We start from the raw sequence: 22,711 nt of genomic DNA, 5'->3' as shown, positions 1-22,711 counted from the left end.
AAGCTGTGTTTAATTTTGTATCCTGACGAAGCGCATGAGAAACCTGTCTCTCCTTAGCTGTCTCGTTGAATCATATGGATATAATTTCATCCATTTACGTTTTTCTGCTCTTTGCTGTGGTTGCCACAGGGCATTTGGAAGCAGGCAGATTAAATGCACATGTTCCTCCCATCCACAGCCGGGGCACTCTGCTCCACAGCCTCCCCTCCGAACAGATCCTGAAGTGTTGGTGGTTTTCCTCGTTGGTCAGGGCAGAGAAAGACACCTTGTGATAAACCGACTCATTCCAGCGACCGCTTTTTTTTTTCTTCTTTTTTTTTTCATACTCATAAAGTTATACAGGCTGCTTTTGAGCATTGGCACTTTATAACATGTTTTATTTGGCAGTGTTTCCTTTTGCCACCAAAACTCTCTTTGCCCTTCATCGTGTCTGTCAGGCTTGGCAGTGAAGGAGCCTGGATGTATTAGGCAAAACTAATCACAGCGGAAAGCCTGTTGAGGCTGTTAGGCTCTGAGAAGTTTTTTTTTCTTTTATGGGGGGGCCTCTAAACATGAGTAATAGTGAATTTCATGCTAGTTAGCAGCCGAACAGTTGAATCCCATCTCCGCATCATTAGTCAGGGGCCTGTTCTACCATTATTGCCCGGGGCCTGAGAGATATATTAGCGCTGAAGGAGATATCAAAGGATTCCCTCGCATCTGTAGCAACCCTAAAAAAAAACCTCTGCTGTCAAGAGAGAAAATCCTGGAACTCATTCTTTCAGAAAAAAAACCTATAGTCCTGTCAGTGATGACCTTGGCTGTATAAGCGACAGTCTGATATAGTTTTCCAAGAGAAGAACCTCCACCTTACTTCTGATTCTGTCCATCGCTCTTCTTAACGCCGTCTGTTAAAGCTTCTAATCAGATTCCTGTCCGACATGTCAGCAGCCGTATTTTCCCCCAACACCCCTCCATAACGGCTGGTTTGTTCGCATCATCTGCGGCTCCTACAGGTTGCTAATGAGCCGCCGCATGTGAGGAGAGCTGCACACTGCTGCCTTTTAGCCCCGACACTGTTTGGCCTTCTCCCTGCCAGTCAGGAGTCATTTCCCATGAAGGCCTCAGGCGGACCTGCGCCTCCACCAGCCTGCACGCTGCGCCCATAATCTGTCTGTTGTGATCAGCTGCCTGTCCACCCTTTCAACCCGCTCTTGCCCCCTTCAACCAAGTCAAGACCCCGCTGTCATTCCCAATGTTTACTGAGCTACTGACCCCCCCCACCAACCACCACCACCACCAAGCCCATTCAAGAGTGAAATGGTGTCAAATGGGGCTCAAATCCCCTCCGCGCTGCCAGTGGCGCTCCACTCGTGTGGTGATCTGTCGGTTTACCTTAGACGGAGCGGAAAACTAAACATGTTTAAAGCAATTAATGTGATTAGCGCCATCTAAACTGTTTTCATAGATAATATCAAAGGTAAAATCGATCCTGTGTCGGAGGCTTCAGCCAGAGCCACAGATCTGTGTTTATACCACTTTAACCTAGGTGCTCATTACTTTCCAAACAGTTTACATTTGAAGCAACATACTGACACATGTCCTTTTTAACTTGTATTTATTATTTCTATTGACTTTTATCGTCATATTTGTAACGTAGTTCACTGTAGTGGGAATCAAATCTTTGACCTGGGGTATAGTGTAATTGCGACAGGGATCGTGCCTCAACCGAAATAGGACCGCATACCGCCCACATCAACACTGTGAAAACACTTCTCACCCGTCAATACCAGTAGAACTAGAGTATTTTACCGCACTGTGGGCCCCAAGTACGCAAAATGAAGTTGACAATCACTGAACTCACTGAATGGAGTCATTTTAACCAGATGATTGGCCGCGTTGAAACATCTTACTGTAGCATAAATTTTTTTCATGCAGGGTTTTTGGGTAATGTCCATGCCTAGAGGTGGCATTGCCTATTGGTTTTCCCATCAGGCAGGAAAACCTCATACTCCGCTGTCTCCCTGCTAGTCCTGCTCCCTGAGTAATAATACGCTCTACACGATTAACACGGTTTCCTCCACGGACCCCTAACTATAATTTAGCCTCAAATTTGTACTGCAGAAAAGAAAGCAATGAAAGAGTGATTATTCCCTTATACATAAATACACACTTTTGGCAAGTCAATAATAGCTCTGTTTGTTTTCCCAACTCAAATGCTCGGCGCCGTATTTCAGCAGTCAGCATGGACCGTGTCTGTCATGACCGGCGTGGCCGTGTGGATGTTCCTCTGCACTGAGATTTTTATTAAACTTTCCCACCCTGGCTGCCTCTCTTGTTTCCAGCTGAAACATTTGATTGGCATGACTGAAGAATAATACGTTTCCTCTGTTTCACACTGCGCAACATGAAATCATAAAGATATTTTCCATGGTTGCATGCCGAAGCCTGGTTGTTGAGGAATCCTCTCATGGTACTTTTCCTTGTCTCCCGTCCTCCTTAATGCAAGTCCGTGCTGCTGTCTTAGTCGGGCGCATTTTAGCTTGCATGCGTTTTATTCATCTAACATAGGCACTCTGGGACAAGTTGATTGCCTTAACTTTAACCGCACCACGCATCAGCTTTATCCAAAAAATATCTGAGTGAGTTGCCACTAATTAATTTGAACTCTAACATTCGGCTAATGAATGCTTTGGAAATGTTTGAGTATTGGAGACTGTCAAGCTCTAAAAGTTGGCATCGAAATGTTCAGTCAGATTCTTGATCTTATCGACTTTAATCAGATATTTCTCAATATAAATCACAACTTTCTTCATTTCACACTGTAATTGTACTTTAATGACGGCTTTGTGCTGACAGTAACACATGCTCGTGTTTTTGGCTTATTTTATTTGTCCAAAAAAAAAGTAGTTTTGTAGAGAAACATGTTTCCATTTCTCTAACTGAGATATTTTTATTTTTAATTTTTTTTATATTTGTTACTGGAACTGTAGTATTGTATTAGCATCGATACATCTACATATTATGTTGTTTGATGCAGTTAGTTTGGTTTCAGTCACATCTATTTCACAAACTTGTAAAGAAAATTTGACAGTTAGGAGAAAAAAAAGCATTGATCTACTGTAAAGCCATTGCTTCCAAACTCAAAGCTCCTACAAACTTCATGAGGAGCTGTGTGTTGCGTGGTTATAAGCGAGCAGATTAAGACTAAGCCACACACACACACACACACAGATCAGCCTGGTCACCTAACACAGCTCTACCATGACAGGCTTAGGTTTCGCCTATATTAAATGGAGCCTCAGAGAATAGAAGGCCCTGCCTGTGCTGTGTGAGTGAATGAAGGAGGCCAGGGATGAGCATTGAGCCCAGATGAGGCTGAAGGCCCATTAGAAGAATGGTGTCACTCTCTCCTTAGTTGTAACCCGACCTGTTGTTAGCAGGCTTCACTAAAGGTCAGGGGACAATGGACAGTAGAGACCTCAGAGCCTCCGCAACAGTTTTATTTGCACCCAGGTCAGTTTGGCACTTTGAAAGAAATTGGTTTTGGGTAAGGATTATGAGCCGAGAAGATGTGGTTTGGCATTTAAGGCGGCACTTCAGAGTTTATAGTCAGAGCAGAGGGGGGGTTAGTATTTTCTCATGGTTCATGGACAAATTGGCCGAACACAACTACAACAAACGCAGCAACTACAACTCGTGTGCAGCGCAATTCACAAAATGAGGAACTAATAGACCCTGCCACTACTGATGTTGGAAGCAGGGGAGGACATTTCTTGATGTTTATTAATGTTAACAACAAAGTTGGGTTTTGAGTCGGCTTCCTGACTGGTTAGAAAAAAAGAGTTGAAACTATCAGACGTCTCCACCTCTGCATGTCTGCTTTACTTGAACTCATTACATCTAACAGGATCCGCAGCAGCGTGATCACTCTGTTGTTGTTGCTGTCTCCTGGTGTGAAAATTGTCTTTCAGGTGTTGTAATCTATCATCAGTCTTGTTGTCTGATCTTCACAGTTACTCAGATGTGATGGAAACAGAAATGAGCATAAGTGTGTTCAATGTTCAAATTGGTTCTGTTATTTCTATAAAGGGCCAAAAGTTGTTTTTAATCTGTTTTCCCAACACTTGTTGTGCTGCTAATTATTTTTCATCCATCCATCTCCATTGCCTCATTTTGTCTCCATATTACTCAGTACTACCCTCTACCTGTCTGGTATCATCTCAAGATGTCGTAGAAGGACAAGTGCCCCGGCATGAGCCGCTCCTCTACCCTCTGACAGTCAAGTCTCTGTATATTGATTTCAAGGTGCTGCTGAAAACCTAAATGAGATCAACATTAGGTAGATATAAGTAACAGCGAGCGACACCCCTGCACTTTGTGACTCTTTACACAGCAGCCCCTGTAGGAGGTCTTGACATGTAGGAGCGTCTCATCAACCAATCAGCCGCGTTTTCTGCTCAAGAGCAGGAGTGGATATACGAGAGGCCTCATAAATCATTCACATGTTAACAAATCTGTGGTGTTCATTGGCTGAGTGGTTGGGATCAAATGGGCCAAGCTGGGTCGGATATGAGCTTGTTTACAGTCACTGTCACTTGTCAGTCTAATGTGCTGTACGCAGCAGAACACTTATCTTATGCTATGCATTACAGTCCATTAACGGCTGCACGCTGCAGTTTCCCCCTCCAATTTAAATAGCAGCCTCGAAGCAGGTGCAGTGTCGTGCACGCCGCTGCCTTTCAAGTGGACGTGGTTTTAAACAAACGTCCTTGAATTGGCTGCGTAATTCAAGAGCCATGGAAAAAAGAAAAGAAAAAAAAAGCTTGCGATCATACCACCCGCGTTCCTAAGCATCTCTCACTTTTCCATAGCTGGTGAGTGTGTGGTGTAGAGTGAACTCCTCCAGCTGTGCGAGTGATCAAGGCACTGAGGGAAAGAGTGGGACAACTTCTTTCTGAGTCACACACAGACACATATACAGAGCCCACATTGTACCAAGAGTTTGCCAGCTTTACACTGATTGATGTCTTTTTTCTGTGTGTATGTGTATGTATGTGGGTGTTTGTTTGTTTCCTTGTGTGGTTTTGTACAAACCTGTCTGTTTTTTTTTTTTGCGTGCATCTTTGTGTGTATGCATTCCTGTGTCATCTCTGTGTGTGTGTGTGTGTGTCTTCCACAGTTCGAGGGCTGCAACAAAGCGTTTTCACGTCTGGAGAACCTGAAGATCCACCTGAGGAGCCACACAGGAGAGAAGCCGTACCTGTGCCAGCACCCCGGCTGCCAGAAAGCTTTCAGCAACTCCAGCGACCGCGCCAAGCATCAGCGCACTCACCTGGACACGGTCAGCAACTCAGTCTCTGCTCTGTCTCACCTCCCAATGTTTCACCAGAGTAGATTAATGTTTAACATGTCTCTGGCCAACAGTTAAAATAGTCTGGGTGGTCAGAGCGTAGTGGAAAGGATGGCTGCGTGAAATTATACACGCTTAGGTGTTTGCAGTTTTCAGATACAGGCTGCATTTTACCGCCTATAAAACCAATTAAAGGATTAGATTATATGCAAATTTTAAGGAAAAATAAAGTTGTGGGATGAGTGGCATTCACTGTCCGATCTGGATATGTTTGAGTGTGTAGCTTTGCCCATGCTCCACTTCTGTGCCAACATGAAAAACTGCCCCTGCCGTCCAAGCCTCAGTGCCTATTTCCATGTCTTGACAGTGTTAGACTTTAATTTGCTGTCAGTCAGTGTGGCACTCTCACTCTCCCTGCACTGGCAGCGACATGCCACAGATCATTAAATGATCAGTTCCATTAGGCCCAGTTGCAGCTCAGGCCATAACGCACTTGGATAGGAGCTGCGAGCTCACACAGAGCTTTGCCTGTTTGTCTGACCTGTGCAGAGGGAAGGAAAGCTTGAGTCAGCCATTGCTGCCACTCGTCATGTCTCAGTTACCGCACCATCGCTCACTTTATCGCTGTGAACACGCCAGCACAGTCAGGGAGTAAATAAGTTGTTTTGTTCAAATTATGTACTAAAGTGCAGTTGAGGTATTTGTTTCCTCCTACATTACAGGGAACGTTTCACTTTTCTCCTCTGCATTAGGATTTACATTTTGTACCACACTGCTCCAATTCAAACAGCTCCACATAATATTTATTCACTGTACGTTACTTGTACTGAAAACGCAATGAAGACAAATCACCCCAGCTTTAAACTGTGAATATAAATCGAGGATTTTCTATTAGATTCTATTAGGCATAGAGGCTATAAATATAATCGTTAGATGAAATCTGTGTTTATGTCCAAAATTCAGGGCAAATTCTTTTTTCCTCTGATGCTACAGAGCCACATCCAGTCGTGTTGAATAAAACGTAACTCACTTAAAATTACACACTAAGGAGGGCTTTACAACCCGGAGCAACACAGCATCCTCAATTTGGACAATAATAAACTTAACTAAAAGGAACAAATGGGAGAGACAGAGATGGGATCTTAATTGTTATTTGTCTGACACAACAAGATACAAATTTGAATATTAATTACTGAAAAATTAAGGAAAAAAAAAAATTCTGTTTCTAAATGTCTCAAAAAGTATTGTATCACTCCTGTTGATTTGTTTTCAGTGATAATCGTATCTGTCACTTTTAACTCAGGTTAATCTGGTGGATTCAGACACAATTTTTTTTAAATTAGTAAACTGTGCAACATTGTTCTAATGTTAAATCAAAAAATAGATAAATTTTCGTATTGTACATTATATATGTATATCTAGACCCCCCCCCCTGCTCTGTTCCTGTTTTGGCCAGCCACCAGTGCACGTAGCAGTTAATCATTTAGAGTTTTTATCCAAGTAGAAATTTGAATGCAGATGTGTGTTTTTCTATCAGTTTGGGATTTTCTTCCAGCACCCACTCTTTCCACAGTAGGACAAATGATACAGCTAATGTGGGACCCTGATGCTTATGGCTTCACATTAACACCCTGCTAAGGCCTTTGCTGCGCCTGCCCAGCTGCTCGGTCTGCCAAAAACACTTAGGGGGGAAAAACATTCTCAAGCTTTAATGATATTTATTCTACACAGAAGTCATGCTTGATTTCTTTCTTTCTTTCTTTTTTTTTAAACCGAGGGTTCGGCAACGTATTGGGTACATTGCTTGGCAAAACAAACATGGCGGAGATGAGTGGCACTGTAAGCACCTTGGAATAACAATGGATTATTTACAGAGAAGGTTGAGGTATGGAGGCAGAGCTAATAAAGACGCGTATCCCCTTACACTTTAATGGGCAACTTATATATCGCGGATGAAAAAAGAAAATTGCCGTGAGGGGAAAAAAATCCCTCAATCAGCGAGCTCTATACTATATTTGCTTGGTTAATGAGAGGAATGTGAAATGATGAGGAAACACCGTGACATTGTAGTCGTTTTACAGATGTCATTTCTGTTACACTAATGCGCTTACAACTCTCTCTTTATGGCCAATACTTATGTCAGCGCGCACACTCACCTACAGACTGATGGTATAGAGTACCACTAAACATTATTTCAAATAACAGGTCCATTCTCACGTCACGCAATAAAAAAATAAAATAAAAAAAATTCAGAAAGTGTAACACAAACAACTGAAGTATTATTTACATGTAGATCTTATTATTATTAATCATGCTGCATTAATGTTGTCAGCACCAGGAGAGTGAGGTTTCATTACTGAGCAGTGACGAAACGTTCAACACACCACAGCAGCTGAATGATCATTCGCCGCAGCTCTGTTGTGCCAAGATAAATTTGATATTAAAGTGTTTTACAACTGATTTTTTGTCTTTTCTTTTCATCCTTTTTCTGCTCTTCCTTTTACTTCGAATTATGTGTGTTTCTCAGCCCGAAAGGTAGGACCTTATCTTTGCCTTTAATTCAACACATTTCAAACTCACTGTGTATTGATTTCGCTCCTTAATTTTTCAGTTCCTGTGCCGTCTTCTTTAAATAGCTGCCCTGCTTTTTTTCCCCCCTCTGTTGCTGTTTGTTTTTTTTCTGACAGTAAAGCTAACTCAAGTGTATTTCACTTCTAATTACTGATGTGAAATGTTCTCTCCTCTCGTAGAAACCATATGCATGTCAGATCCCTGGCTGTACCAAGCGTTACACCGATCCCAGCTCCCTGCGCAAACACGTCAAGATCCACTCAGCCAAAGAGCAACAGGTGCGTAGAAAGGTAAGATATTTAAGAGGAGAGCCATGAAAACACTTGGGGTTGTCAAGTAGTAAGAAAAGGGCATGAGGCTATAAAATAATTAAAATCACCATATGATTATGTTGTTTAAAAGCAAATGAAAGACCTAAACTTAAGTCGAGTAAAATTGAGTCAAGTTTTATTTTTTTAAACTGAACATTATCTGTTTTTTTTTTTTAACAAAAATAACTCTACAGTATGTATGGATGGCTTTGCCTGTGTAGGCTACAACACAGCTGCTACAGTATACTCTGCTCTAGAGCTACTGTGTATCTTTTTCTTGGTAATCTTCCAGGATGGACTGATTCAAGTCAATACGGTAGGGCTGCAGGTTTTTACAAACAGACCACTTTATGTAATCCGCCCTGGTCTGATCTGTATTATCCACAGATCTAACTAGTTGCTTTAATTTAGGGGTTGGGAAGCTGGGGGCGGACTAGAGGGGTGTCTCTGTGAATCGTTTCCCCAACAATAGATCGGGTTTGACCACATTTCATCGTGTTCATGGTCAAAAGCCCATTCTTTCCCCTGACTGGAAGCGGGTAAATAACAGAGAGAAAGGGCTCATTGTTGTGGAAGGGGCTGGATAGTGGCAGGCTGGATGATGTGTTCCTTTGCTTAGCATCGTAAAGGGAAACACATGTGTACTTGTAGCATTGTTAATAAGCTGTAGTGTAGAATACCCCAGTGGCCAGATGTTATGGACAAATGTCAAACAAATGCTCTGACTCCACTCTTGGAGCAGGCCTGGAGAAAAACTGTTAGGAGTGTCGCTGTGGGGAAAACAGAGCCCCAATTACGCGTGATGAATGTTTTGCAGGGCATTCATAACGCTTTCCCAGGAGGACACGTACACATTTACTGACGCACAGCTTCCAATCATAACTTGTGAAATCATAATCTGGATGATGCCAGCGTGTTGACAAGTGCCATTATTTGTGATGTCAGTGGCCAAGAGGGCAGAAGTTCTTAGAAGATGGAAGTCACGCACGGATTAAGTTGTTATCTGTCCACTTGATTCACCGCTGTCGATGGGAAGTCAATGGGAATTAAAACCGAAGGGGTAAAGTAGATTGTCGTGATAATGGCGTAGAATGTTTCCACCCACAGTGCACGGCCGCAAAATCAAAATGTGGAATTGATTTTCATGGAATAACAAAAGCTGGATTAGTGGATATATGGACAGACAGGCAGACATAGGGAGAAAGACACACTCACTGAAAGTGTTGGAATGATGACAGAGAGAGAAACGCTCGGCTGACGGCACTGAGCGTAGTCATGTGTAACTGGAGCGTTTTCTTTCAGCGACACACTTGACTTGCTCAGATCCAAACTGCTCGGAGCAGCAGCGCCAGGTTTTTATGCCTCTTGGCATCATAAAGTTATCACTTCTTACTATTATACACCCCGCTGAAAAATATGTATTAGGCAAGATAATTGATATCACAGCATGATGATGAAAATAAAACTTCATCTGCAATTAGTTCATACTTTGATTTTATGATGAACTGAACTTCAGAGCCAGATGAACTCGATGTTCTGGAGTTCAAACTCACAAGTGTTTTACACATTACTGAATTAAAACTGGATATGTTTTCTTTGTAAAATAGATGAATAATAACACAGCAAAGCCAAATAAATAGTTTCTCACAAAGGAATTAGTTTTGACAAGTTAGTGTTACATAGCTAAGTGAACCAGTGGACAGAGGTAACATTAGCTTGCTAGAGTTAAGAAGGTAGGACAACTAGAGTGAGGGGTAAAAGAGACAATTTAATATGTTCATTATACATACATAATGTTCTGCCAGTAATACCCGAATGACCAAATAATGTTAGCATAGTTGCTTAGTTGTTCACTATAAATAAGGAACATATTAGTAAGCGTAACGTTGCAGCTGTATCAGTTTGTGGACAACAATGGTGAATTAAAGCTCACTGGGGTGAGCTATACTTGGGATTGACTTATTTTTGGTTTTGGTCTTGAGTTCATGGGATTTGTCGACAGTAGGAAACCAGGCTTAACCTTTAACTCACAGATGAGTAGTAAATGTACTATACTGAGCAGATCGAGTCCACTGCTATTGTTTTTCCATGAGTGCTCATCCAACACTGGGGCTAAAGCAGATGCCAGATACCTTACTGGTAGATTCCCCTTGTCTCCAGTCAGTGTCTTACTGTAATACTGGCTGATCATGTTTCATTTCACACTCTTTAAAATGACTTCTTTTCTGCACACTTCAGATTATTAGCTATCGTTCTGTCCTGATCCCTGTTTTGGCTTTTCTGAATCTTTGAAGGTGAGTCTCCCGAGGACAGAGCGAGATGCGGTTGTTAGTACAGTCCTGGTGTGTTCCTCGGCAGCTGTAATGTTTTATTACAGTGAAATCCACTGATGTATACAACAGGAGGTCAGCTGTTCCACTGATCCATAAGGCAGATGTCCCATTTCTCCAGCGGACACAAGTTTCCTCAGGTTTAGGTTTCTTCTGCGTGGCGTGTGATCGACTCCGAAGCTGAAATGTGTCTTCAGTTGCCCCCATTACTGTTGGCAGCGAGAGAAACAGAAGCAATCTCGCATTGGCTCCGAGTTGGTACAGGGATCACTTACTCATAATGTCCAAGGCCAGCGAATGACTCAAAGAGGAGCTTATGATCTCTCCTCTGGTTCCCCCTGACTGACAATGTATTCTCATTTGCTGAGTTACTGTTTCAAATTAACACGACAATCACATTATTGCAGAAAGAGAAAGCGCACACACCACACAGGGTCCAAGCTACAAATAGACAAAACTTGAAGCCGTGTTTTGCTCTGTGGTTGTGTAACCTTGCACAACCACTATATTGATGCTGCTGCTGCTGCTGCCTATGTGCTTTTAATGACCCCCTGTGGATTAATAAAGGTTTTTGAATTTGAATTACCCAACATAATTTCTTAAAATGAATTAATTTCACATTTTCTAACCTTTGTTACTGACAGCTTCGGCCCTGCCCTCACCTGGAGCAGGACGTCCTGAGTGACTGCTTGTCCATGCAGCACCTTCAGAGCTCCACATCCTCGCAGCACCTCTACAACGGCAAGGATGGTCGCTCTCCCGGGCTGGGCCAAGACATCTTCACAGGTACGCAGAAGTCATCCAACACCCTGATGATGCAACCTCAGGGAAGCATTAAAGACACAATATATAACTTCAGCCCTTAGGCATCTCAGTCAAACAATGATCTTTTTATGCTTTCATTTCTTTTTTGTAAGGTGACCGTGGGTGACTTGAAAGGCGCCTCCAAATAAAATGTATTATCATTATTATTATTATTGTTAATGACCAAAGAGGTTGATGTTGTGAAGTTGCGTTGGACCGTGGAAGTTGGTGCTTTCACCACCAATGTATTCAGCTCCTCCCAGTTTGGATAACTTCACTGTTGTTAATTTAAGAGGTTTTTACCTGGAGCCAAATTATCCACGTAGGTCTCCTCCTCTCCAAGTTAAACAGACCCTGTGATTATAACTGGTAAAAGATTGAATAAAGCAGTTTCACATTGAAAATAAGTCTTTCCCACTGCTAAGGACTTAAACTGTAGATGGATGCTAACCTTTCTATCAATTGATCCTTTTATAACGTCTGATCCTTATCTTGAGGGAGTTTTCACCAGACGCTGAATTATCCACAGAATTGTCCTTTAGTTCTGAACTAACAGACGAGGGGATTAAAACTAGTAGAATAAAGCAGTGACATTAAAAAGCACTGATTCACCAACGCAGTTCAACGAGCACAGGACTTTTCAGAGCAAGCGGCTGGGAGTTGAGTTGTTCAACAGCGCTTTTTTTTTCTCTAGTAACTTGAGAACCTGACTGAAATACTTCATCTGGTTAAAATACACAGTTGAATCTTAAAAATGTGTCTTAAAACTGGATAAAAGTCAATGTTGAGCTTCTGGCGGGCAACAGCAAAAGTGACGCATGCACATAGGGGGATATGACGTCATTCACAGGCGACCAAATGAAACGGACCATGACCATGAATAAGTCACACATTTCTCAGGTTTGAGAATTGCTGGGAACATCTGGGATAATGTGAGTACACACTGCAAAAAAAACACATGACATAGGTCGAATTGTTTTTAGACAATTTTAATGTGGAAAAGTTACATTTTATAACTTTAAGTAATCCAATACTGCTCCTCTGTGAGTAACAAAAACATAGGTTTCAAGTCTCCCTCTATCTCAGTGCACCTTCCACATGTAACGTTTGTGCCAGGGCGTAAGTTGATTACTACACAAATTCAACCGAAAAATGTTCTAACAATACTTCCTAATCGCTGGCTTTTAGACTTGAACACAACATGTCATACGACACCAGTAGTAGCGTTATTCTTTATGGTTGAGCAATTCAGAATGTGAGAGCAAGAGTCTGGTTGTTTCTCCAAAAACCAATGGCCAGGGAGTATTTGTTCCAAAACAGAAGAACAAGCCAGCAAGTGAGGTCTGACCGCCAGAAATCACGACACCTGGCAAAGCAATCACAGAGTCATTGGTGGTAATCAACAGCCATGTCAACATTCCTGCAGATGTATTATGGTCATTTTGTACTTTCAGGCAGTAAAAATCATACTTACGACGCCTTTGGTCAAATATAAACAAATTACACCACTATAATTTATCTGTAATTGCTTATACACATTTTATATTAACATTTTAGTGGCTGGACCGTACCGGGCTATTTAAGTTTTAAGTGTTACAACCTAGCACTTTTGTTTGTTTGGTTTGTATTTCATAACCATATCATCTTAACCTGTCATCTTGTCATGCAAAGACTGCAAAAACCATTAGCAACAGCTTCAAGCGGAAACTTTTACTTCATCACATGTGGCCTTTAAAACGTCCATTTTTCTAATTGATGAATTCGACCGTCACCAAAAGTCAACACGGCACTGGATTGGGAACAAGAGAGAGATAAATAGATTATAACAATCTTAAAGACAAGAAAGATGCCCCGCAGCTTCTTCAGTTTATGGACACATCTGTCCTTGTTTTCTTCCTGTAGCCTGTCCAGCCTCCCTGTTGCTTTCTGTTATTGTTGCTGGAACTCTGCGCACCGTTTGACGACTGTGAACGCTCAACTTGTCTTTGAATGTCGAACCGGGCCTCTGAGTCTTGGCTTTTTACCCTCGGCCTCCCTCTGTGTCTGAGTGGATGTTGCTTGCTCTCTTGTTTTAAATGGTTTAAAGCCCCGAGGAGCTCTCTCACGAGCCGATGCCAAAGCGCTCGAGGATGCGGTGTTATGCGAGGCCAGCAAAGATGTCGCAGGTTGGCATTCAGGATCTGCATTTACATGAGTTTCGCTTTGTTCTGGGGCCAATAGGATGCATGGGAGAGGTGGAACAAAGTGGGCAGCTATCCCATCATTAACACTTGTGGAGCAGAAAATGACTCATGCTTCCAGTCAGAGCTGAACTTGTTTTCCTGTTCGCTGGTTATAAGCCTGCTCTTATTCACACGGCTGCAGTGAGACTTATGAGAAGCCCCATTCTGTTTTATTGAGCATAATTAGAGTGTTCCCTGATTAACCAGAGGAAGGACTCATCCTAGTTTTAGTGCGCGGGTTTACACGTTCCTGCAGTTATGCTGAGTGGCTTATATACCTCTCCGTGTCCTTCTCACACATACCTTTCTGTCTGATCTCACCCAGCAGCCTTTACACGGCAGAGCATAATCCTCCACTAACTCTTAAGGACTTCCATCAGCTCCTCTCTGTCTCACTCTGCAAGGAACTAGCGATGAAATTGAGGCAATCACAGCCATTATTTGTCGACTGTTTTGCCGCTCTGGTAGCAGATGTTGGGGCTAAAGGGGAAAACATTTAAGGTCTGTGACTGATGATTTGGGGGGTAATGAATCAAGTTTGTAACCATTTCAGAGTGCTGTCAGATCAGGGCCTCGGCATGCTTCCATTTGAAAACAGCTGGACCTGGAAACAGCAAAACCAGAAGCACCGATCTCCTCTCCTCCTTTCATCTCTTCCTGTCTTTCCCTCTTGTTGCTGGTTAACGGCACCAGACAGTCAGAGCGCTCGTGCATGCTGGGAAAGAAATCAGGTGATAAACGCAACAGAAAGATGGAGAGGAGAGATTTACTGTGTTGTGAGAACAACTTACTCCCCAGTTCAGTTTCTCATGGTGACATCTAGTTCTTTGAGTTGTACTATTATTTCCCTCTGGAACAACATTTTTAAATGTTAATGGAACTAAACCACTGGAAAATTCAAAGTATGGGGCTGACGGATCAGAAACATTGCAGCATACTCATAGAAGGAAATGTCCAAGTAGAGCCAAAGTGGTAAATTCACTAGTTCAAACTGCTCTAATGTTCAGATTTATGACTTTTTTTTCTGTTAAATCGTTAGAAAATCAATACATTTTGTTTTTGAAATGTTGTTTGGACAAAACAATGTCCATTTGGGCTTTGGCAGCTATGGGACGAGCATATTTCTTTAAAAACTTAAAACAAATAAAACATGAATCACTAATGACAATCATTAGTTGCAGCCCTGGTTTTCAGGGCATTTTAGGGGAAAAAAGGATTATAATTCGCAGCTTGAAACAGTAGAAAAAGCTGGCAAAAAAGCAGCCAGCATCAGTAGAAAATAATGGCCCCCTACAGACTGAAGCGTCAACAAAACATTAATCACATGTAATTTAAAAATCAGTGATTGAATAGTGAAAAACATATCGGACATAATGGGATAGAGTCGTAGAGTTACCTGAATGCTTACAGTAGTTGGGCACACTCTGAAACATATTCTAAACGCTCAGTTATATATACGTCTGCATGTACTTTAATAATAATAACCATGGCACACCAACACATACAAAACAGAGGCTATCCGGTAACCTTATTCCCTCTTTTAAATGTCCTTGTTCAAAGATGCTGTTCAAACATATGCAACATTTTAGTTTATTATTGTGTAATAAGAGCAAACAGCTTAAAGGACAAACAAGGCCAATCCCTGTGGCAGCGCAAACAATGTACCCTAAATTACAGACAGCGCAAACACAGAACATTTTATTTTACAAAGCTCTCTGATTGGATGAGGGTTGTCAAAACAAAACCCTGTTGCCATGAAAGAGCTTCTAATTCGCTCAAAGCAAAGATGGAACCCAGGGCCCTTGGGTTTATTTGGCACATTTACTGAATTAGCTTTGTTTGTATTTCAGGCCTGTACACTGGCTCCAGCACCCCCCATCACAGTGCCTCAGTGGAGCTGCTCTCCCCCAACCCCAACCCCGGCTCTGCCACTGACCTGCCGTCACGGCAACACAGACTGGAGAGGGACCTCGGCAGCCCTCATCACCTGTCCCCGCTGACTGCCATGGATGGCACGAGAGACGGGTGAGTCCGTCATGGACGCGTTGGATGGATGGATTCAGATGTTGTGTCATACTTAGCCCACACTAAGAAAACTTCATGTTATTAGTAAGGGTGGGAAAATTAGAAATGTGTCACCGGGGCAGTAAAATAAACATGAAATCTGGTAAATTTCCTGATTAGTTAGTGGAAAACTCTGCGAACAGTCATGTAAGGCTTTGTCACAGTTGTTCGGCAGTAGATTCAGATATGTGAGGTAAGATCATGAGTAAAGACTCAGTGGACAAAGATGAATCATGAAGCACATGAACTCTCTCATACACCAGTCTGAATGTGGATCCTCACAAATACACACAAGGTCAAAAACCTCAGCGAAACACAAACGTTCTCCCTCTACTAAGCATCATCCCGATGTTATCATTATGATCACACTCTTCAGCATTTGTTTCCGTTGTTTTTCACCTATTCTTTGTCCTGAATCCAGGACGAACCGCAGGGTGAACCCACTTAGCTCATGTTAGGTTAAGCCTCTTGGTCGTGCTGACAAACCCATTTGGCTGCGTTACTGGAAACAAACTCAACTCTACAACCCCTAAGACATGCCTCGGGGGAAGAGGGGCTGTGCTGGTCACCACAGGGTCAACAGGACACATCACCAGCTCTATTTCTGATCAGTGTTCATAAGGTCCCCCATCTCTACTGGATACGATAGCATCAGCGTGATGACCAAACCGCTTGGCTGGACATGATTCAAACTTAAATGACGGTAAACTGTCAAAGCAGCGCGATGGTGTCATCCTCTGATGTTTGTGTTGCGAGGTGTTTCACCCTCAAAGATCAAGAATCAACAGAAAAACAAAAGTGTTACGAAACAAGTCATATAACACAAATCTACCGTAGGCGCTCTCGTTGTATAGACCATTATATATTGTGCAGCATTAGACACTGGATCTGTTTATGGCTCATAAAACAAACTGAATTAGATTATACCATCTCAGAAGACGATGCATCTCTAGATAATTCAGAAAATAAGTACATCTGGGGATACTTTGTAATATTTAGTAAGTGTTGCCAGTATTGCTACATCTTGGCAAAGAAGAAAATGCATTTGCGCTCAATTGACTGTGACGAGATTACATTAATTAACTCAACTGAACACACATTTTTACAAGGCTGTTCTTATATCAGATGCCAACGATAAAAGAGTGTGTAGAAAATGTGCAGCTCACGGGCGTGCGACTGCCTTGCTCGACGACACTGCAGCAGGGATGGACAGCTCTTTTCGTGCGTCTTGGTTGTTTCTACGAAGTGTGTGTGTGTGTGTGTGTGCATGTTGTGTGTGCATGTGTGTGTGCGTGAGAGGCACAGAATGGTTCCTATTAGTGCCGATGATTTCCCCAGAGAGCCAGCAGAGCAGAGTTACAGAGCCCGAGTGTCGTCAGCAGGCACAGTGTGTACTGTACTAAACAATGTGCCGAAAACCAGGGAGGTAGTGAAGGAAAACAGTCTTTTACAGTTTAATAACATTGAGAAAGAGTGGATGGAATCATGCATCATAAACCCTGTGTTACAAAAGTGATCATGTTACGTAAACATGCTTTTCTTTAACTCTGCGGTCTGCTCTTTGGGTGTCTGTGCATGTATATACACGTTTTATTCAAGTATATACACCACAGGCGTATGACACAATAAGGTTTGATGGCTTTCTTACTCTAAGAGCCGCGCATGCGTTTGTACTCATGTGTGTCTCTGTTTGTGGGAATGTGTGTGAGTGAGAGGAGTTTACATATAGTAATCCAGGAAACACACATGATTGCATGTGATTGGGGTGTGAGGCACAGCAGACCGCTCGACTTCCAGCACAAACAGTGCGGCAGGGCCCGGCGCGGTCGAGCCGTGTGGATGTAAACGTCCGAGCGCCCGCTCGCAGACGTCAGGTCGGCCTGGAAGCATCTGGAAGGTGATGTGTTGTTTCAGGCCTTGAAAGCAGGAGAACGCTGTTGAAATTACCGTGCGGTTTCAGTGCCTCTTTCTCAGCAGCATGCACAATTACCTGTGTGGGGAGAGAAATGGAAAGTGAAAAGGACCTGAGTAGGGGATGCTGTAACGGCGGTTACACAGGCAGGGGGACATATTGGAAGTGAGACGTGGGTCTGTTCCTCTGGGTGCTTGATGAGGAACATCTGAACTCTGTGTGTGTGTAGCACACTGAGAATCCCTTTTTCCTCATATGTAACTTAAGTGCCCATTAAGCCAGTCATCTCCCTTGTTCATGTATATCTTTGCTTCCCTACCTTAAGCCCCTTCATACTTGTGACAACACTGCACTGAAATTGCAGCAATTTCCAAATTTACAGATTTCATCGAATCAAGATGTTTGACCCGAAAGGGCTCATGAATGCACGCACACACATACTGCACTGCTCTATCTGTTCATCGTACCGTATATATAAGGAGGGCGGGGTGAGTCAAAAAGCGAGTTGTTGCAGGACCTACAGTACAACTAGCTGGGCATAAAACGTCTACTTACATTTGCCTGAAGATGGAGCATTTGATTTACATGTTTAAAGCCTTGAGTATACAGGCTGCTGCCAAAGTCAATATCAGCGCCACACTTGTTTTTCCCAAACGGTTTAGCAGGACATTAAACATTTTGACAAAATTATCAAACTAACCTGCCTCTAGTGTGGCAGCCTCTGACCTCATAGCTAAATGTGTTTACTCTGGCTCAAATGGGCCATTTAGAGTCCTTTTACTTAGTAAATACCAGTGTCATTTTTCTGAAGCTAATATTAAAATATGCCAGTTAAAATACATCTGGTGATCAGTGCGATCGGAGTGCGTGTGTGTGTGTGTAATGGCCTCTCTAATAGAGACGGCTGTTCGACTGTGGTGGCCTGTGCTCACAGAGAGATGGGTGGTAAATGTTGTCATTCAGTGCTTCGGCCATATGTGGTTATATAATTGCAGCAGGGAGACTCTACTGCCTTTACCTGAGTATTGATATAAGAGCCCCTCTGCAAATATTATAAATACTGAGCCGGTTTGATACCTTGGCAGTGATTGACACAGGTTAATTGAATTACGAGTGGCGGCACAGAGCTACATTAAGAGTTCCTGCCCTGAAGGGAGACGTTCACGGCTCGTAACTCCACACTGTCTGTCTTCCAGCCATTATCATTCTCCAGCGATCCGGAAAATGAGCGTCAATCTCACAACCCAAACAAAAACATTTTTGAGGCAGCGTGTGGTCACTCAATAATTTGGTGGTCTTCAGTTAATAACGCGTAGTCCTCAATTAACCCGTCTGCGCAAACAGTTAACTCAAAAGGAAAATTTTGGATGATTTACTGTCGAAATTCCTCCAAGTAGGCTGGTGATTAAGGATGGATCCTTTTTTGTTTGGGGCAGTTATCTTTCTGGGACTAAGAGAGAGTTTCCAGGGCCCCAAAAATATCATGAGCCCTGGCTGTGCTCTTCACACTGGGGCCTGCAGGGCTGGCTTAGCTTTAGCTTAGCTTTAGCCAGGATGCTGCAGTCTGTCTCTCAAGCACAGCTTTAGCCTGCTAACCAGAACCAGAAGTGTTCCCACCGACCTGCGCCAAAGAAGCCCCTGTCATCCATCAGCGGGGCTTAACGGCCGGCTACAGAGGGGGGAGATGAGAGGGCAGGCGGAGGGTGTTTGTGGAGAATATAGGATCTGTACAGGACAGGGTCTGATCCCTGCTCCCTAGTGGGACAGTTAGCTGCAGGTGAAGGAAGACGAACGAGGAGCAGGGCAGGACTGCTCATGAATCTTCAGGTTTTCTTTCCACATCCCATCATGCTTTTCAATACAGTCGGCCAAGACTGCGAAGGCACTTTCTCAGCCGTGGCGTTCCTGGATCCGAGCTCCACTTCAGTGGAGACATTGATGCCCACATACCTGAATGCGAGTCATTTTGTCTGGACTTGTATGGTTTGGGAGCAGCAGCAGCAGCAGCAGACGGTCCAGGTCGGAGCGGCCTTTTCATCTCCTTTGTTGTTGTTGGGCTGGAGTTTAGCCATGAACATCAGCTCACAGAAAAATTCACTGAATCACTCAAGTCGAAGTCATTGAGCTATTGTCCACAAGAGTACGCAAAGGGTGAGGTCTCATAAAACATGTATCCCCTCATTCCCTTTGAAACCACCTCACATTAAGATTCCTCCCCGACACAATATACTGCAGGATAAAGTTGACATCATAGTGGTAGTGAATATTTTACATTTCTCTCCCTGTTCTCTAAACTTTTGACCTTCTCTGTATTTAGAAAAACGGATAGCCGCACCTCAAAATCCCCTCTGAATCTACCTGCAGGAATCAACAGGTCAATGGTCAAATCACTCTGACTGTAGCAGAGCAGGAGTGGGTGGGCTGTCTGGACAAACTGGAGTAGAGCAGGATGGTCAGTGAAGATGAATATCAGAGGGGAGATTAATGTAGCATATGAAAGATTCCCATCATACCTTAAGCTTGAGTAGCTAGCCAGCTAGAGGACTAGCGAGAGCAGGGCCGGGGGCAGCTGGCAGTGATTAGCTTATGATTCACTTTAGCTGCACATAGAGGCAGCTCGTAAAAATATGAACAGTATAACTGTTTCCTGAGGTTGTGCTGACAGCAGCTCCTGGGGGAATGCTGCTCTCTGCAGGAACACATGGCCACGCACTGGGCCGGTGCCAGCCCACGGATTAGCCACGCTCGCTTCTAACGGCTAGCTTCTCCGGAGCCGGACTAACACGAGGTGTCACACAAGCTTCCTCAGTTCTGTCGGACACGGAGTTCAAGTAAAGTCACTTAGAGAGTCACAGTTAAGCACTTAAATCTGATACCTGCATGAACATTTTCAAAATGACATGAAGGGTCTCAGAGTGGAACCCCACCCCTCACCCACACACCCCCTAATTTGTTGTAACCTCCAAAGGCACTGGAGCTATCACCTCAGCTTTAAGTTGTTTTGATTGGCTAATCCTGTAGACCCTTGGAGTTTGGAAAGTCCCTGCTTTAGTTTGTATCAAAGCTATTAACAATGCAGAAAGTGCTCAGATCTTTAACTTAAGCGAGTTGCAATATAATATGAGGATATTACTTGATTATCATTTGTCTGTTCTTAGTTTTATTTGGGAAACAAATACATAACTATTGACTGCAAAATGTACGAAAAACATAAAAAGTAAGTATAGCTAAAATCTGTACTGCATTGTGCTATTTGATATCTTATTGTTAAGAAAATCACCGCATTTTAATAGCTGCTCATTTGTTTGTATGTAAAACTTCTAATGTAACCTCTTATAGTTGTCAAGTGAATAGTAAAAAGTACTGTATTTCCCCCTGAATTGGAATAGAAAGGTGAAAAACCCAGTAAAGTGGAGTTACATAGTTACTTCACACCACTTACGATGGAATTCCCAGATTACTGCCAATATATATACTCTTATGTTCACTGGCTCGAGATCTATCACAATTTTCATGGCATAAGATTCAGACACACAGAAGCAAAAACATGATCTCTTTACTGAGGCTATTAAAGAGTACATGATACAGAGATGTATGTTGATCTCCTCTGATACAAGCAACAACCCAAGGGGCCTGAAGATCGTGTATGCACGACGTGTAAGCATAATGTAAATTAAATTTAGCATAGGTTTTGCAGCGTTCTTCATTTTCATTTGACATCATTTACTATCTCCCTTTGTCGGCCGCTCCCTGCTCTACACATGTGCCATACATGAAGCCACTTTGAGCTACCGAGTGCCGGGGTGGGTTGCACCTCATGCATGGAGCAGTAGGTCATACAGCAGGCTCCAGCCAGGCCAGCAGCGAGCAGTCATCTGAGGGCTCGGCCGCCTCCAGCAACACTCTGTCATCACATTCATATAGCGCTTAGTGCAAACCATATGCTTCCACATAGTAACACAGCAGCAGTTTATGTGTTGGCATTCCTGATATGCAGTCATGAGAAGGTACTAAGTAGCTGCTGAATATTTTGGGAGGGGGGGGCAGTGATTGGCCAGCACTGTTTTTAAAAGCAGCCCTGTTGGCTATCAGTCTGGATTTTTCACCAGATTGCCGTTTCATTAAGTTAATGTCAAATGTGCAACGTTAAGTCATTAAATTGTTGGTCATTTTGAGTTTCTTGTTAAATTTCACATTTAACATTTAAGTGTCTGAATAAATACCAGACGTGGTTCTTATTTCTGGGTAAAGTTATCACTATGATCTTATGAAGGCTTAACAAGACACACATTGAAAATATCTCTCTGCCTGCTTGAGCTTGTGCTGCCGTGGTCTGTAAGTTAAAGGAGCAGTTTGACATTTTGACAGATACTGTATGTCTGCTCATAGCTTGAGAAGAAGATTGATGCCACACTCCACAATAAATATGAAACTATGGAGAGAAACAGCAACAGCTGGCTTTGACTTAAGTAAATACAATATCTGATTAATACACAGTACTTCCATACAACATGTCAGTTTTACGTGTTATTTTATTTTTATTTTTGACTGAATAAATGAGATCTTAAGTGGCTGCTGATTTTGATTTGTTTTTTTTAATTTTTGGGCAGAGCCAGGCGGTTTCCTCCTGTTTACAGCCGGTGTTAAACTAAACTAACTGTCTCCTGGCTCTGGTCTCACATTGGTTGTACAGACATGTGAGTGGTATCAATTTTCTCATTCAACTCTTGGCATGAACTAGAATAGGAGTATTTCTAAAAGGTCACACTCTTAGTTCATAGTGATTAAATTCAGACTTTTACTGTGTTTTAAGTGTTGACGGAAACGTTACTCCATGCGATCCAGTAAGGCTGCAGTTCTGACCTTTGCTTCACTGTGACTCAGGAAGCTTATTTACCTCATTTAAAATACAGTAAGGTATATCTGAGAGAGGTTTGGCAGTTCTGCTAATGTTTCTACAAAGTTTATTTAGAAAATTCATGATGTAATTCTACAAAACATCCATCATGATAGCAGCATACTTTTCCTGTTAGATGATGTGATGTTAGGCAGAACTTGCTGCGAGATGCTGATGAGAGCTTCTGCACAAGCTCAGCATGGACTGCCGCTAGAGCGTACACGTTTCCCTCTGTGGCTTTTTTGAGCGTGAACCGGTTCAGCTGTGA

The 22,711-nt window shown here is 42.8% G+C and overlaps 1 protein-coding gene across 2 annotated transcripts in view; it reads left to right on the top strand.

Annotated features, from left to right (window-relative positions):
• glis1b (GLIS family zinc finger 1b) overlaps window positions 1–22,711 on the top strand; it is a 68,466-nt gene that overhangs the window by 43,392 nt on the left and 2,363 nt on the right. Inside the window, exons 5-8 of one of the 2 annotated variants that reach the window (XM_085774102.1) lie at window positions 5,162–5,323; window positions 8,083–8,193; window positions 11,189–11,330; window positions 15,421–15,595. In XM_085774102.1, coding sequence (XP_085630228.1) covers window positions 5,162–5,323; window positions 8,083–8,193; window positions 11,189–11,330; window positions 15,421–15,595 — 590 coding nt within the window. The remainder of the gene's footprint in view (window positions 1–5,161; window positions 5,324–8,082; window positions 8,194–11,188; window positions 11,331–15,420; window positions 15,596–22,711) is intronic. The other variant, XM_085774103.1, reaches the window with a different exon arrangement.

The sequence above is a fragment of the Trachurus japonicus genome, chromosome 4 (assembly GCF_045865225.1).
Source record: "Trachurus japonicus isolate A0001 chromosome 4, Traja_1.0".
In the NCBI taxonomy this organism is placed as follows: Eukaryota; Metazoa; Chordata; class Actinopteri; order Carangiformes; family Carangidae; genus Trachurus; species Trachurus japonicus.
Note: the sequence above shows the minus strand (reverse complement) of the source record. Positions and strands in the feature narration are given on the sequence as shown.